The sequence below is a fragment of the Pelodiscus sinensis genome, chromosome 3 (genome assembly GCF_052426305.1).
Source record: "Pelodiscus sinensis isolate ZL-2025 chromosome 3, ASM5242630v1, whole genome shotgun sequence".
Lineage (NCBI taxonomy): Eukaryota > Metazoa > Chordata > Testudines > Trionychidae > Pelodiscus > Pelodiscus sinensis.
In genome coordinates, this window is record NC_143054.1 from 134514547 (window position 1) to 134531986 (window position 17440).

At 40.4% G+C, this 17440-nt stretch overlaps 1 protein-coding gene across 1 annotated transcript in view; it reads left to right on the forward strand.

Annotated features, from left to right (window-relative positions):
• The window catches only part of CATSPERE (catsper channel auxiliary subunit epsilon), a 98302-nt gene that overhangs the window by 8943 nt on the left and 71919 nt on the right, over window positions 1-17440 (forward strand). The window contains exons 2-5 of the mRNA XM_075924873.2: window positions 3081-3129; window positions 5711-5784; window positions 10775-10844; window positions 16802-16887. Coding sequence (XP_075780988.2) covers window positions 3081-3129; window positions 5711-5784; window positions 10775-10844; window positions 16802-16887 — 279 coding nt within the window. The remainder of the gene's footprint in view (window positions 1-3080; window positions 3130-5710; window positions 5785-10774; window positions 10845-16801; window positions 16888-17440) is intronic.

The following is a 17440-nucleotide window of genomic DNA, read 5'->3' on the forward strand; positions in this document are numbered from 1 at the left end:
GATGTGGGCATACCATAGTTTTATACAGGGGCAGTAAGATATTCTGGGTCTTATTTTCTATCCCTTTCCTAATAATTCCTAGCATCCTCTTTGCCTTTTTGACCACCGCTGCACTCTGTGTGGAAGTTTTCAGAGAACTGTCCACGATAACTCCACGATCTCTTTCCTGATTTGTCGTAGCCAAATTAGCCCCCATCATACTGTACGTATAGTTGGGGTTATTTTTCCCGATGTGCATTACTTTACACTTATCCACAGCAGAACTAAGAGCAGGCAGCACACATCAGCAGCACACCTGACCATGAAAGCCCAGGGTCACAAACAATAACTAGCATGGAACATGCAGGTATTCTTGGACCTCATTGCTGTGTGGGGAGAGGAATCTGTTCCCGCAGAACTAAGAAATAGCAAAAGAAATGCTGATATCTATGCCAGGATCACAGAGTATGGAGGAGAAAGGATATGCCAGAAACATTCAACAGTGCCACATGAAAATAAAGGAGCTGGGGCAGGCATATCAGAAGATAAAGGAGACAAACGGATGGCTTGAGTAATCGCCACAAATATGCTACTTCTATGAGCAGCTGCATGGGATCCATGGGGGGAACCCAACCAGTTTCCCAAGACAGTCTGTGGACTCCTCCCAAGCCACTCAGGCAGCCTCACGCAGGCAGGAGTGTGGAGGACAGTGTGGCTGAGGAAGAGGAGAATGGTCAGCAGGTGAGCGGGACAACCAATCTCACAGATTTACAACTTTGGAAACAATCCCCTCCTCCCAGGACATCTCGCTGCAGTCCCTGATGTCAGAGAAGGCACTTCTTGTGAGTTCACATTTTTTATCATGCTACAGCTGGGTTATGGCAATTGGGTATGCTTAGTGCAAGCCACTCTGCCTACACAGCGAGAGCTCCTGGAACAGCTTGTTAATGTGACTGGAGATAGAATGGAAATCCTCCCTGCACATCTCCATAAAGCTTTCATAGGTTTCTGGGGAGGGCTGCCATATTCCATCCTCTATGGCAGGACACCTTTCCATGCCAAGCCAGCAGAAAGTCACTGCAGCATAAGGTCCAGGTTTCTGGCCATATTCAGTCAGCATCAACTCCCTATCACCCTGTGTGATTTGGAGAAGACTGTTACTATGCGTGGAAACCTGGATGAAGCAGGGCAAGTATTAACTGCAGTAAACCTCAGTTTGCTTATCCCCCATGAAGCATGGTTTGAGTCCCTGCCATGCTGCTCCATCAGGCCCCTTTCCAGCCCAGAGGCTCCTCTGTGTCAGCATGAGTCCCTGTCCTTCTGCCATGCCCAGACTCCTTCTCCCCTCCTGCTCATGTGCTCCTTTGGGAAGGGAAAGTCACTCTCTTGCCACATGGGGAAGGGAGCGGGGGGAGGCTGCCAAACAAGTGGTCACCATCTGAGCCCCTCCCCTCTGCAGGCTCAAGCCCCAGCCTGTCTCTTACCATGTCTGCTGCCAAAATGAGTCCAGCTGTTCCTGTAAGATCTCTGTGTTTTACCTGTTGCATAGTGAGCACTTAAAAGCATAACTGTGTGGCTTTGTACATAACACATCCCTATTGTCTTTGGACAGACCTCTTTTTGTGTCACTCACTCAACTCAAGTGCTTCACCGAGAAGAGTATGTTTATGGCCTCCTGAGATTCGTTGTTCTGATGGTTCCTGGTTATGTTCTGAATGTACTCCAGCATAAGATGTGTGATAGTTAATATGATTGCCATAATACTTTGCTGCTGAAATGATTCCATGCTGGGTTCCATGCTTACCCTGCTATGGCATTTGCATGGATATTCAGGGAAAAACAGGGCATGAAAAGACTGTTAGATGTTGCTTTCAAGCAGGGGGAGGGAGGAAGGAAGAGATGAATGCATTATGGGATGCTGACAACATGTACACAGATCCACGTGCTGCACAGTTTTAGTCCCAGCATGCACTGGGACCATAACCCAAAATACAAGGGGTGCATGAACTCTGGGATAGCTACCCATGGTGCATCACTCTGAGTCGACATTAGCCATCCTACTGAGGATGTGCTGTGTTGAGTTATGTTGAATTCTTGCACACAGTGGGGACATGCACCTTCTACTTTACAAAATTGGGTGCTAGAAAATCTACCTTATTAAATTTGACCTTATTTCTCAGGACATGTCTCCAGTTACCAGAGGATTGATGCTCTGGTGATCGTTCCTCCAGGGTTTGATTTAGCGGATCTAGTAAAGACCTGCTAAATCGAACACTGAGGGCACTCTGGTTGGTGTTGGTGTTACAAGGAGTAAGGGAAGTCGATGGGAGCATTTCTTCTGTTGACCTCTTACCCTGAGGCCACCCCATAAAATCGGTGCAAGGTACATCAACTCCCGCTATGCACTTCATGTAGCTGGAGTTGCATATCTTGCATCAATTTTCTCCGCCAGCGTAGATAAAGCCTGAGTCTACTGAGCCAATGCCCAGATTCTGTTAGGCTACACTATTCTGTTGTAGATGTTAACTTTCCATTTAACAGCAAAGCTGAAGTTTTAGAGATAATTCACTATTTCAGAGCACTTTTAACAAAATAAGGCTGCCATCCTTCATTAGATATCTTAGTATGAATCTAATTTGTGAATTTATTGTGTTTACGTTAGCTTTTGCTGCAGTTTCACTTGATTACTATATTCCTCACTTCCTGTCCTAAACAATTTTATAGTGTTGCTATGTGCTATTAAACAGCTGACACAATACACCTAAGAAGTGGTATCATTGGTATGTGATTTATTCTAGTTTGCTGTATACAGATATAGGGACAAATTCGGCCTCCCCTGTTTAGATCAGTGTAAATTCAGGGTAAGTCTACTGAATCTGGTATATGGTTTGTGGACAGTAATTTTATGCTTTCACACAGCTATTCCCGGGCTTCCCAAAATAGCTTTGGAACCTCCAGAATATTGTCATAACATGATATTGCTTTGTGATGTAATTCTAATGCTGCTTTCTAAAGGAAGTCATGGAGTCTCACTACTTTACTATTTTATTTGGAGAAGAAATTAATTTTGACATTCATACCTTATTTCATTTTCTTTGCAGGTATAAAACTAGTGTAGAAAACTATGCTCTCTTCACTACCAGAACCACTGTAAGTATTGTTTAATAATGATCAAGACAAATCCGTCTTGATTCCAGCTTCTATTTGAGTATATTGACTGACAATGTTTTTGGTCTGATTTCAAAGACCTTTATTTTGTAATGTCTTAATATTGCAGTGTGCAATAGATTTTGCTGTATATAGGAAGATTTTTCTGTAAGGATGTGTCAGGACCAATTCAGTTCAATCAGGCACACATGTTACTTCACAGTGGAAGGCAGATAAAACCTTTGCTTATGTAGAGAAACCACTGCTTACTCCAAATTCTTAGATTCAACTACCAGATTTTATTTATATAAGTACAGTGTTACACCCAATGATCAAATAAGATGTAGCTGGCCTGTGAACTAGCTACACTGAAAGGGAAAAGGCAGAGATTCTAACATTATATTTTATACACAGTGTTATGTATTGTCTTTATCAATAACCCATTTTCTTAATTTGCTACCACAAATCTTTCCTTCCCTATTGGTTAATATTTATCACTGTACATAATATTCTGAATTACACAGTAATTTACATAATACATTGTTCCCCTTTTTAGCCATACTATAACTATTGTACCACTTTTCAGGCACTTTTCTTTTCCCCAGACTCCCCAAAAAACTTAATAAGATGTTCAGATCTTAATATTCTTTATTGGGAACCTTTGTTTGCACTTGTCAATCTTTAAAAGATTATACAGAGGTTATAAAAACTACATTTGAGTATGCAGGCCTACAAATCCTATATGTATATTGTTTATACATCTGCTTAAAGATTCCTAATCAATTATCCACTAAATAAGTATTGGATCTTTACAAGGTTATAAAGAGCACACTCACCTAACCACTGGCTTTATTCCCTTACATTTTCTCACTTGAGTTTATAAATAAACCATTCAATAACATGACTATAAAATATGCTATATCTTTATAAAAGTTCAAAAAATACATTTTCTGATATCCACTGTCAAGAACACACACTTTTTGTAGTTTAGAGTCTAGACAAAGCTCTAAAACAAAACTATTCAGAGATTCCCATTTGTCCTTGCTCATTTTATTATTTATTTTCATTTTTACACTAAAAAACAATGACAATCTGTTGCATAGTAAGTGTATGTTAAAACTGTTAGTGTAGGTTTTATTGTCATTTCAGATTTTACAAAATTATTGGTGGGTGATGTAAAGCCAAAACAGTAATAGGAATTTCAAATTTAATTTGGACACACTCAAGCTCTTCATGCAAACACAGGCTGTACCTCTATACAAAAACCCGGAATTCTCTGATCCAGCAACATCCATGGTCCACAATGGATGTTCCAGGATCAGAGAGTCCCAGTGTGTTGCAGAGGGGTAGGGGACCAGGCACCCAATGCAGGGCCAGGGGGCGCAACATGCAGCCCAACTGAGCAGCGGAAGGAGGGACAAGAGCTGGGAAGTCCTGTGCACAGCTCAGCTGGGCCACAAGGGAGAAGAAGGAGGTGGGAGCTGGCATGTAGCTCATCTGGGCTGCGGGGTCTAGAAGTTAGCATGCAGCTCTGCTAGGCTTCACGAGGAGCCAGGAAGCCTGGCAGGAGGGGTAGGGGGAGCGCAGATGTAATGTTTTTCTGATGTTGCATTCCCATGTTAGCAATACGTTTTCCACAGCTTGCACTAGTTCAGTATCACAGTACATGAATAAATGGTGCAGACAGTTCTCAAAATCATTTGTAGTCAGCTTCAGTAATTGAGAACAATTTCATTGAAAACATTTCCTACTGTTGCTATCATCAGTGATTGTGAACACACTTGTGCACATACCAGTGAATATATCTACTGTTTATAAAGCAAATAAAGCTGGAAGGATTAGTAATTCTCTGCACTGTGAGGAGGGAAAATCAGATTTTATTAAACTGTCAGTAGTCTTTTGTTTCTGTGGACCAGGCATGGGAGTTCACTGAAGTTAAATTATGCACTGAGGGGAGGATTGCATTGTCTATTGAAAAGTTGCTCTGACTCACTGCAGAACACCATCTAAATAGCTCAAAAGCAATTTTGAATATGCTTTTGTTGCATAATGATGGCCTTGGCAGTGGCGAACTATTCCCATGGAGGAAAAAATAAATCCTTATGGATGTAATGAACCTATGGGAGGAAGAGCAAGATGAAAACTAGTTTATGCTCACTGGCAGTACTTACTGCTGGTGTCACAAAGATTGCACTTTTCAGCAAGATTTCCTGTCCTGCTAATAGGGGCTTTTAAATGATAATTCTATTTCAAAACCTTATTTGCTAGTTTTATGTAAGGTATACCATTGTATGTTTGCTGTGTGCTTTACATAATTCCGTCCGCGTTTTTTCCACTGAAATTGATGACAAAACTTCTTTTGACTACACTGGAAGATGTTTATGCTTAATACCATAGTCATTACTATTTAACATTTGAAGTTGTCCCCAGGCATATTTAATATTTAAAAAGTGTCATCATTTTTGTGCAATAATTTAAAAATTAGTAAAAGGATATTATGGTTTTAAACTGTCTCTATTGTCAGATATAAAGCAACAGTTTATATATTTGTATATGCTAGAATAAGTTTCTACTCTTTGTTTAGATATATTTAGAGTATGAAGGATCTTTATTTGTGGAATGGGAAATTTCTTCATTATGTACTATTTCAAATAAAAGGTAAGACTTGCAAAAGTGAATAATAGCACAATGGTAACTCACATTGACTTCATTGAGATCAAAGTTAGGTCAAGTTTGAATTCTTATGAAAATGTAACCCAAATTTTGAGGAGGTCATGTTTGTATACATATACAAATATGATGGGCTTATGTTTAGGTTAGCACATGATTAATTTGGAAGCCTGTTGGAAAACAAAATATTGTTTTTATTTCTCTTGAGGATTTTGAAGTACAGATACTTTGTTTCAGAATGAGAGCTGTGGGTTGCAGATTTGCAGAGGAGATAGATTCTGATACTGAGGTTTCTATACAATTTATATTGTAACTTAAATATTTATCTGTGTAATGAGACAACGTACTGGTACATACAATATAAAGTAGTTCTAAGTATACTGTTTTCCGTAAACTACCTTGCCTACGTACTGTACATATGAAGAAACCTTGAGCCAAAAACTTGATCAATGTTCTAAAATGTGCATCTAAATTAAGAATTTCATAATATTTTATGTTATTGGGAGTTTATTTGGTCCACTACATTTATCTGGTAGCTATCACTATAGTAAGTGCTGAATTGTAGTTCCTATTTGTGATATTTTTAAATGGGAGCATGTCTGATTCCTTATATTTGGAGCAACTAGGGTTTCAAGATGACCCTATTATAGGCATTAGGCTGCTCAAAGGATTCTAGATCAGTGGTCCCCAACCTTTAGAGGCTCCCGGACGCACGGGAGCGGGGCCACTCACACGTTGGGCGCCCGGGGGCAGGGCCGCGCGTCCGGAAGCACGCCAGAGGACTGGGATGCCCTTGCACCCGGCGCCGGCATGTGCCCTAGGGCCGGGGCTGGGGCCGCCCGAGCGCCTTGTGCCCGGGGCCGGTGCTGCCGCCCGAGCCGCACGCCTGGGGCTGGAACCGGCGCTGCTCAAGCCCGCATGTGCCCCAGGGCTGGAGCCGCCCGAGCGCTGCGCACCCGGCGCCAGTGCGTGTAGTGCGCCTGGGGCCGGCTCCGCGGGCGGGGCTGGCCCAGGTTGTCGGCGGGCGCCCACAAATGCCCCGGCGGGCGCCATGATGCCCGCGGGCACCGCGTTGGGGACCACTGTTCTAGATAAATAATAGTACACATCAGTTGTGAGTGGGACTGACAAGACACAAAATCTTTTTTGTCTAGCTATTCTTATTTGATTATTTAATGACCAGATACCCTAATGGGATTTGTGAGTTCCAGATTACACTCGGCTACACTAGGAGTAAGAAACCCCAAATCCATTTTTTTAAAAGCATCTCTGCCACCAAATGAATGGTTAGCTAGAGTATGGTACCACCTTTATAAAGATTTCAGATTAACAGAGGGTTGTGTTACAACTTTTATCCAAAAACATCTATAATATAGGGGGAGTACATAAAGGTTATACAAATGCAGCATTGTGGCTGAAAGTTTTGATAAGCAAAAGTCAGGTAAAAAGTTGTGGTTTCCACTCCAGTTTTAATTTGTCTGTCTCACTGTATGTGTTATGCTTTTCAAATTATGGTATTGGTAAGGTTATTTCAATGTATTTAAATATTTGATATCTGGTTGTAAACATATTTGAATGATTGCACATGCGGGCATACACACCTGTGTGTTAATTTGCAATCTAATGAGATTACTTTCACATTAAAATCCAGATGAAGAGCATAGATGTTACCCCAAATTCCAGAACCAAGGCACCCTCTGAAATGGTTTGCCTATTTCAGTAACTCCATTGTTTGTTTTGGAAGATGAAAAGAGATGGCCTGCCCTAGAGAAATTGCTAGGATTTATAGGGGCTCTCCTATGACCTTCATGAGACTCTAGAACAGGCTAAGCCTATTTATCCTTGGGAGGATATGGATGTAGCCTTCCACCTTAAGGATTTAGAACATAAAAACATAAGAATGGCCATACTGGGTCAGACCAAAGGTTCATCTAACCCAGTATCCTGTCTTCTGACAATGACTAATGCCAGATGCCCCAGAGGAAGTGAACAGAACAGGGAATCATTAAGCAATCCCTCTCCTGTCATCCATTCCCAGCCTGTGAGAACCCCATCACATTGTATATATAGTTGGGATTATTTTTTCCAATGTGTATTACTTTACATTTATCAAATTACATTTCATTTGCCATTTTTTTGCCCAATCACTTTGTTTGGGTAAGATCTTTTTTGAAACTCTTCACAATCTGCTTGAGCAGTTGAGTATCATCTGCAAATTTTGCTACCTCACAGTTTATTCCTTTCCCCAGATCATTTATTAATAGATTCAATAGGATTGGTCCCAAAATGGATCCTTGCGGGATACTACTAGTTACCTCTCTCCATTCTGAAAACTTACCATTTATTCCTACCATTTGTTTCCTGTCTTTTAACCAATTATCAGTCCATGAGAGGACCTTTCCTCTTATCCCATGATATCTAACTTTACTTAAGAGCCTTTCGTGAGGGACCTTGTCAAAGGCTTTCTGGAAATCTAACTATGTACTATACTTCACTCTTGTCCATATGTTTGTTGACTCTGTCAAAGATCTCTAGTAAGGCATGTTTTCCCTTAACAGAAACCATGTTGACTTTTCCCCAATAAATTATATTAATCTATGTCTCTGACAATTTTATTCTTTACTATAATTTCAACTAATTTGCCCGGTACTGACATTAGACTTACTGGTCTGTAATTGTCACAATCACCTCTAGAGCCCTTTTTAAAATATTGGCGTCACATTAGCTATCTTCCTGTCTTTAGGTACAGAAGCTCATTTAAAGGATAGGTTACATACCACAGTTAATAGTCCTGCAATTTCACATTTGAGTTCTTTCTAAACTCTTGGGTGAATGCCATCTGGTCCTGGTGATTTGTTGTTATTAAATTTATCAATTTGCTCCAAAACCTGTTCTAATGACACCTTTATTTGGGAAGATTCCTCAGATTTCTCATCTAAAAAAATGATTTATACTTGGGCAGTAATCTTCCAAAACAAAAATATTTAACATACTAATATTCCCTAATACAATAAATATTTTCAAAGAACAAAAGCAAATATCAAGCAACATAAATCCTATTACCACAAATGTGTACATTAAAATACTGAATACTACAATGTCATACAGTTGGAAATGGCCTCAGGTAGTTACATTGTACATATAGTGATCAATCACATATAGGATGTTGACAGCAATTCTAATTACAATACTAAGCTTTTGTTTAGTGACAAACATACATATATAAATCCAGCTTTATTATCTCAAACACACTCATATGTCCTATCTCCTCCTTATACCAAAATTATCATGCTTACTTTCTGCAGTCTTCTTTTCCCTTGATCTGTCAAAAAGGTGCTTCTGTTCTGTCTCTATGCCAAGCTGTTGCTCATGTTCTGCTCTGGCTGCTGCTCCTGGGTCTCTGCCTCCTCATCTTTAATACTGCTGCTGGTGCTTGCATTGATTTCTTGATCCATCAAAACAATCTAGTCCTCTTTTTCCCCATTCAGTGATTTTTCTCTCTTCCTGCTTCTCTTCCTTTTTCTTTTTCCATTCTTCTGTTGACAATCTCCTCCTTCCACACACTGATACAAACCAACGCCACCAAACCTTATATGATTTTTCCCCCCTACTTTGGTTATTTCCTCAGTCATTGTTCCTCTCCTCCAGTCCTCTCTAAATCCTCTCTGATTGCTCCATTCTTAGGTTTGGTGGCTGTATTTTTTCCTATCTGTCAATCAGAGCTATACCTGGTTGAAAATCTGTGCCTGACTTGACTGACATGTCCCTTCAGATTTTGGAGTGATTTTTTTATCTAACCTCATCCTGTCTGTTTAGTATAAGCTGAATTACTCCAATAATGCTATTTTAGTTTTTCTGGGTATTATTATCTGCACTGCCATTTTATTATTCCTGGCCCTAATTGCTTACATTCTTAGAACTATAAACAAGTGTTATTTTCTGAATACATCTATATGCCTCTTGATATCAGGATGCACTTTCACCACTCAAATTTTTACTTAATTTAGATAATTTAACTGTGTTATTTCCTTCACTTCGTCTAGTAGTGGAAGGGCTATATTCTTAATGCTGTGTTCTGCATACAGAATACAGCATCTGAAAGAGCTCTTGTATCACAATGTCTCTTACACAGATGTTGAAATATAAAATAGGTAGGCAGTTCTTTTAAAAGTAAAAACAGTATATTTTACAAGAGTGTAGGACATTCTATGAGCTTGTCTTCATATAGTTTTCAGAAAACATTATTAGTTTCAAACTAATATATTTATAGTTGAAGCGTTACAACCCCATAGTATGGATGCAGTTATATTGGCATAAAGGTGCTTTATATTGTGATGTGCAGTTTGTCATGTTGACACTACAGTGGTACAGCTACAGCAATAGCATAGACACTTACTATAGTGATAGAAGGGTTTTTTGTTCACTATTGTATATCCACCTCTCCAAGAGGCAGTAGTTACGTTAACAGAAGAATTCTTCCATCAATCAATTGGTATCTACATGGGGCATAGTTTGACTTATGTTGCACTGGGCATGACTTTTTTGTAGCTGTGAGCAAAGTAGCTAGGTCAAACCTAATTTTAGATTTAGGCCAAGCTTTTGTTTCATAAATGTACAGGGCACCTATACATTAGCATAACTGGGTTTACACTGAGGGTTGTACTCATTTAACTATTATGATATAAAAATATCATCCCTACCTGAAATGGTTACATGGATACAAAAACTGCGTAAAGACTAGGTCTAAGATGCGAGGCTCCTGAGTCCATTGACACAATAATAGGCAATCTAATGATAGTACATTTAAAAAATTGTGGGGGAATAAGGAATATGTAGGGTTCACTCAGGAGGAAAGATGTAAATTTGAGAGAAATTAGGTCTTAGGTCAAAGTTAAGAATGAGTGAACCAGTCAGCAGTGCATATTCCTTGCATTCATTCATATTAAATACCTTGCTGTTTATTTTTTAATTATTGTAGTTCACCTACAACAACACTGAATTGTCCAGTTCCTGGTAGTCACAGGATTAAACCACTAGTTCTAAATGAGGTAAGATGTCAAACGTAACTGTAAGAAATTCAAGGTGCACTGTGATAACATCTCTGTGTTCTTAATAATTTTGCAGTTTTTGCCACAGAGTCCGCCGTAGTGGTTCACAAATTAAATAATAGTAATCAGCGTAATACTGTTGCAAAAAAAAGTTAATGATCCTGGGACATAACAAGAGTGTTGTAAACAATACACTACAAGTAATTCTTCCGTTCTAGTCAGCACTGATCAGGCCTCAACAGGAGTACTGTGTCCAGTACTGAATACCACATTCCAGGAAAGATGTAGACAAATTGGAGAAAGTCCAGATGAGAGCAACAAAAATAGTTAAAGGCCTAGGAAACATGATCTCTTGAGAAAGATTGGGAGGAAAAAGGGTTTGTTTAGTCTAGAAAAGAAAAGACTGGGGGTAGACACAATAACTATCTTCAAGTATATAAAAGGTTGTTCTAAAGAGGAGGGTGATAAATTGTTCTCCAGTGAGGATAGGAGGTAATAGGCTGAAATTGCAGCAAAGAAGATTTAGGTTAGACATTAGGAGAAACTTCCTAATGATATGAGTAATTAAACACTGAAACAAATCACCTAGGGTACATCTACACTGCAAGTTTCTTTCGGAATAAGCTATTCCAGAAGATATCTTCCGGAAAAGCTTATTTTGAAATAGAGCGTCTACATTATAGGAAAGCCTCAAAATTAATCCGAGGCAGGCTCTCCTAATATGGATGCGCTATCTTGATTTAAAGCCCCAGGAGGCAATGGGGAGGAATAACTTTAGAGTGGCCCTGTTTCAACCATAGCAGCAGTGGAGCGTCTACACACACCCTTTTTTTGGAAGAGGCCTTATTCCTCGTGAAATGAAGTTTACCAGCATTGCAAAAAGCTGTCCATTATTTTGATTTTCTTTCAAAATAATGCAACTGCAGTATGTATGCTAGTATTGTTTTTCCAGAATAACAGTTGTTATTCCAGAAATATGGTCCAGTGTAGACTCCCCACCCCTCCACAGGGAGGTTATAGAATCTCCATTGTTGGAGGTTTATATTAACAGGTTAGACCAGGGGTGCTGCTGGTGCTATATTTATCTGTGTTCCCACAGGTACAGTAGCGTGCAGCTCCTGTTGGCTGTGGGAAGCAGCACAGACTGGGACACCACTTCCTGCAGCTTCCATGGGCTGGGAATGGTGATCCATGGCTAACGGGAACTGCAAATGCCTGTACTTGCAGATGTGCAGGTAAATATAGAACCAGCAGCCTGCCAGGGGCGAAACCTGACAAACCACACATGGCCCGAAGACCACTAATTGCCCATCCCTGGATTAGGCAAACACCTGTCAGGGATGGTCTAGAATCGATAACACTTAGTCCTGACTTAATTCAGGGGACTAGACTAAATGACTTACCAAGGCCCTTTCCAGTCCCACATTTCTGTGATCATCTTCATGACAGTACTCCAGAATCTAATCTCTCTACCTTAGTGGTTGTGAAAGAAGCCTTCCAAATATCAGCTGCGTGTACCCAAAGCAGTGATGTGTTTCTGAGTTTGCAAACAGACTGAATCAATAGCTCAGATGTCTGATCACCCCCCATTCATTATAGTGAGGGGTGTGACAATGGAGTATACAAACACTACACTGGCCGGGGTTAATAGGCTGATGTGGGCTCCCCCCGCCTCCCCCTCCCCCCCCCCCACACCGCTTGTCCTGCAGAGATGTCAGGCCTTGGAACAGAACAGGGTGGGAGCAATTGAATAGGGGAGAGAGCTTATTTGTGAATGAACTTGGAAGGAGAACAGACTGGCCTTGTTGGGTGAGAAACCTGGGTAGAATCAGGAGTTGATTAAAAATTGTGGCCTGCTAGAACCTTACTGGGAGATTAGCCCATCACTGGCTATTATTTTGTTTTGTTACCATGAACCTGGATGCAGAGCCACTCCATCCATTGGATGATGCCAGGCAGCTGCTCTGGGCCCTGTGCTTTGGGGGATCCTGCAGGGATTACCAGGGGGCCTGGCACTGGCAGCAGGGGCTGGGCTTGCCCTCACTTTCACCAGTGGCAGCAGGAGCCATGGGAAGTGAAGCAACCCAGCCCCAGCGTACTCTGCTCCACCATCACCTATCTGAGTCACTCTGCTTCACCATGGCAGCGAGAAGTGGAGTGACCTGGCCCCAGCCCACTCTGTTCTGCCGAGTGACGCCACTGGGAGCTAGGCTCAGGAAAGCTCAGCTGGCCAGGGCCGGGATGCTCTGATTCCTGCCACTGCAGTGAGTGGAGGAGGGCCTGACTTCTGCTGCTGGTGCCAGACTCCCTGGTAAACCCCCCCACTGTGCTGCATAGGGTGGGAGGCTTAGAGAAAAGGATTCAGTAGGGGTGGAGCAGGGGCAGGACAGGAGCAGGTTTTAGGAGAAGGTGTAGAATGAGGGTGGGATTGAAGCAGAGGCAGAAAGCGGTGGGGCCTGTGACAGAAGGGGTTGTCGCAGGCTCTGCACCCCACTAAGGACAGTGCTGCCTGTAAGTAGGTGTTAAGATAAGATGCTGCAAGTGGAGTCCTCCTGAAAGGAAGGAGGCTAAGAATTAAGCCCAGCAAAACTAAAGATTCTTTTGGTTTGTGTTTATGTTGAACTTTGACTTGAGGTTCCACTTCCATGGAAGGGATTGAATGCTGACTGTCACCTGATCAGCATGTAAGCCTTATCCATAATGCCAATAATGCAGATTTCATTATCAGCACTGTCCTTATCATTACCTATTTTAATAAGGGTGGGATATGATAGAAGTCAATACAATCATAAATGATGTGGAGAAAATAAATAAGGAAGTGTTATTTACCCCATCACATAATACAAAGACTAGGGGTCACCCAGTGAAATTAATAGGCAAACCAAACATAAGGGAGTACTTCTTCACACAACATGGAGTCAACCTGTGGAACTTGTCAGGGGATGTGGTGAAGGCCAAAAGGACAACTGGGTTTAAAAAAGTAGATACATTCATAGAGAGTAGGTCAATCAATGGCTATTAGCCAAGATGGTTAAGGATGCAACCCAATGCTATGGGTGTCTCTAGAACACCAACTGCCAGAAGCTGGGACTGGATGACGAGATAAATCACTCAATAATTGCCCTGTTCTGTTAATTCTCTAAGACACCTGGCACTGGCAGAAGACGGGATTCTGAGCTAGATGGACTACTGATCTGACCTATTATGGCCATTCTTATATTCTTACTTGTTTTGCTTCCAATTTTAACATCCAGTAATGTGCTTGTGTCAAACACCTGAATTGCCTCGTGGATCTTCTCTGGTGTCAAAATCCAGCTGTCTCCTATTGAACAGCCAAAACCTTCATCTTCCTCAACAATTTTTATAATATGCCCAAGTATTTTTATTAAATCTTGCAGTACAACGAGAGCTAACAAATGAGGAGCAGTGTGCATTGATTCAAATGTCATATTAAATAATGTGATACTACAGCGAATGCATTATTCATTTGCATATTTAGTTCAGTAGAAGCCTCCATTCTAAATTTATGCATATCAGTCATAGAATCTCCAGTTTGTTGTGTTGGAGTGCCACAGATTGCAGAGATCTTGCCAAAGAATTTTGATTAAGCTTGCCATGAAGTTCCTGGGATTTGACACTGATTAGTATTCATTTTATCTGAGGCAGAACAGGCACTATGTGCTCTTAGTGAAGGAAGATGAACTGAAGTCAGTAAATTTGCCCTGCACAGAGAAATTCGTGTACAGGGATTAAGGAAGTTTGCAACATACAGTATACTGCTTACTGCCTATGCTGAGTTCCTGCTTACTGCCTATGCCCTCAGAAGGCAGTAAGTGGTAATTGAGGCTACCATCTCTATATACTTTCAGGTAGGCTGGCACAAGGATATATGCAAATTGCACTAGTAACCCCAATAGACTGGATATAAACAAACAATATGTGTGTTAATATGGCTAAATGTATAAGGCTACCTCTAGGAACAAAGAATGTAGACCATATTTACAGGATATGGGACTGTCTTGAGAAGCAGCAGCTTTGAAAAAGATTTGAAGGGTGTGGTGCATAATTAGCTGAACGTGAGGACTCAGCGCAACACTGGCTGAAAGGGCTAATGTGTTCCTTAATCCATAAACCGGAAAGTTATTTTACCTCTCTATTTGGCATTGGTACAACAGCTGCTGGAATATTGTGTCCAGTTCTGGAATCCACAATTCAAGAAGAATGCTGATAAATTGGAAAGAAGTCAGATAGGAGCCAGGAGAATGATTATGGTGATGAGCTCTTTGACTCTAAATTATTTATCTTAGAAAGAGAAGGTTAAGGGAATAGATTAGTCTACCCCCTACCACATAAGTGACAAATATTTGATAATAGGCCCTTCAATCTAACAAAGAAAGGTATAAAATGGCTGGAAGTAAAAGTTATGCCTTGTTTGTCTAGCTTTAAATGGTGACAGCAAACAAACATAGGAACAATTTACCAAGGGTTGCTGTAGATTATCAAACATTGTCAATTTTTAAATCTTGATAGGATGTTTTTCTAAAATATATGCTCTAGTAATTTGTTTTGGGGAAGTTTTATGGTCTGTGGCATACAGGAATTCAGACTAACTAGTCACAGTGGTCCCTTCTGACTTTGGAATCTATGACTATGCTATTTTAGAAAGTCCCAAGCTCACACATTTATGGTGAATGCATACGAGCAACCATTTGGAAGATGCAGAATTTACAGAAAGTCCAGTAAATAATTGGAATGTCATCCAGGAAATATTTTATAAGATCCAAAAGAGGCATATGATCAATGATTAGCAAGTCTCCCCAATATGGTAATCTTAGATCACTCATTTGTAGGACCTCCCCCCACATCAAGTCCATACATACAGGCGAGTGAATGCATATGGACTTTTGACAGTTAATCAGATTAACTGAAATATATCTCTACCAATGAAATGTTCTTTAGAGGGTGCCAGAGATCTGGCCAAACACCATAGTGCTGTGAGCAGAATCTAGTCCTTTGGTTAGCCACCTGTTCTAACCTCCTGTGAGTTTCAGCAAACTGCTGCACTATCTTCTCTATTAATCTCTCTGGCTCATTTCTTGGACACTTAACACTCAATCTGCTATCCCTTAAGCCCCAGAAGTCCGTGCTAATCTTCAAAATACCCTACTAAACACACCCTCTCCCAGAATCCCAGTGAAGGTGTGAGACTATTTTCCGTTATAGTTTAATTATCTCATGAGACAATGAGTAGTTGTGAAGTATGTAACACACAGACATTTTGCACAGGACTCTAAGCATTGCTCTTTTACTTAACAGATAAAGCAAAAAAGAATAAAGACCCTTTAGAAAATAACAGTAGCTCTCCATTTCTGTGGGAGTTCATCAATGCACAAGGCATCCCCCCTCCACTCCCCCCATCAGGATCTCCTCAGTTTGGTTTGGTGAAAAAATGTCTGGGATGACTCCCAAGTAGAGCAGTTCTACTGTTTTTATACCTTCGGTGAATTGGAGATACTATTCATGCTTCTTCGATGCCATCAAATCTGGTTCATTTTTTATTGTTTAGTCCTAAGAAGAGAGTTGTAAGAGGAAATAAAAAGGGAATAGATAAGACACTGTAGTGACTGAACTGTCCCTGCATTTTTCTTTCATTTTTGAAAGTTGCATTAAGTTGTAACATTAAGTTGTAACAAACAATACATTAGCAAACATGAAATACGAAAGTGTTTATATATATTTATCAGTATTGCCATTGACTTCAATTTGGTTAGGATTTCACCTGTGGCCTTTAGGGCCCTACTCCTCTGAACACACACCTGATTAATTTCACTTAATTCAGTAGGACTATTTGTGTACGTAAAGATACATACATATATAAATGTTAGTGTGATCAAAGCTTAAAGATGGTGTCAGGTAGATGATATACAAATATGGAGCATATTTTTCTCCTGATTTAGACAAGAGAGGATAAAGAACGCTTTTTGTTTATCTCTGAACATTTGAATTGCTTTTTGTGGTATGTGTTGAAAAGTCCAGAGCGCAGGTACGTAATTTCATTTCAGACCTTCAATCATGTGTATATATTTGAAGATGTATAATTTAATTGTATTTGGCTATCTTTTGTGATTTATCTAGTGATTTGATGGCCAATAACAAATAACAAATGGCCAATAACAGTTTATATTGCTCAGTTAAGTTAAAAAGTATGGGCCAGATAAGGGCTTTCTGTTTAAAAAAAAAAAAAGTGGTAGTTAATTCAGGCTTTGCATTATTTAAGTAGTTCATGCAGGCTGACGTGTTCCAGTAAATCTGTTTCAGGATTGTCAGAAGCTGGGAATGGATGACAGGTATGGATCATGTGATGATTGCCTGTTCTGTTCATTTCCTCTAGGGCACCTGGCAATGGCCACTGTCAGAAAAGAGGATACGGGGCTAGATTGACCTTTGGTCTGACCCAATATGGCTTTTCTTTTCTCAAAAAAGGCTTATTCTTAAAGGGTATATCTACACAGCAAAGTTATTTTGAAATAACAGCCCTTATTTCGAAATAACTTTCCTAGTGTCTACACAGCCAAACCGCTCTTTCGAAATAAATT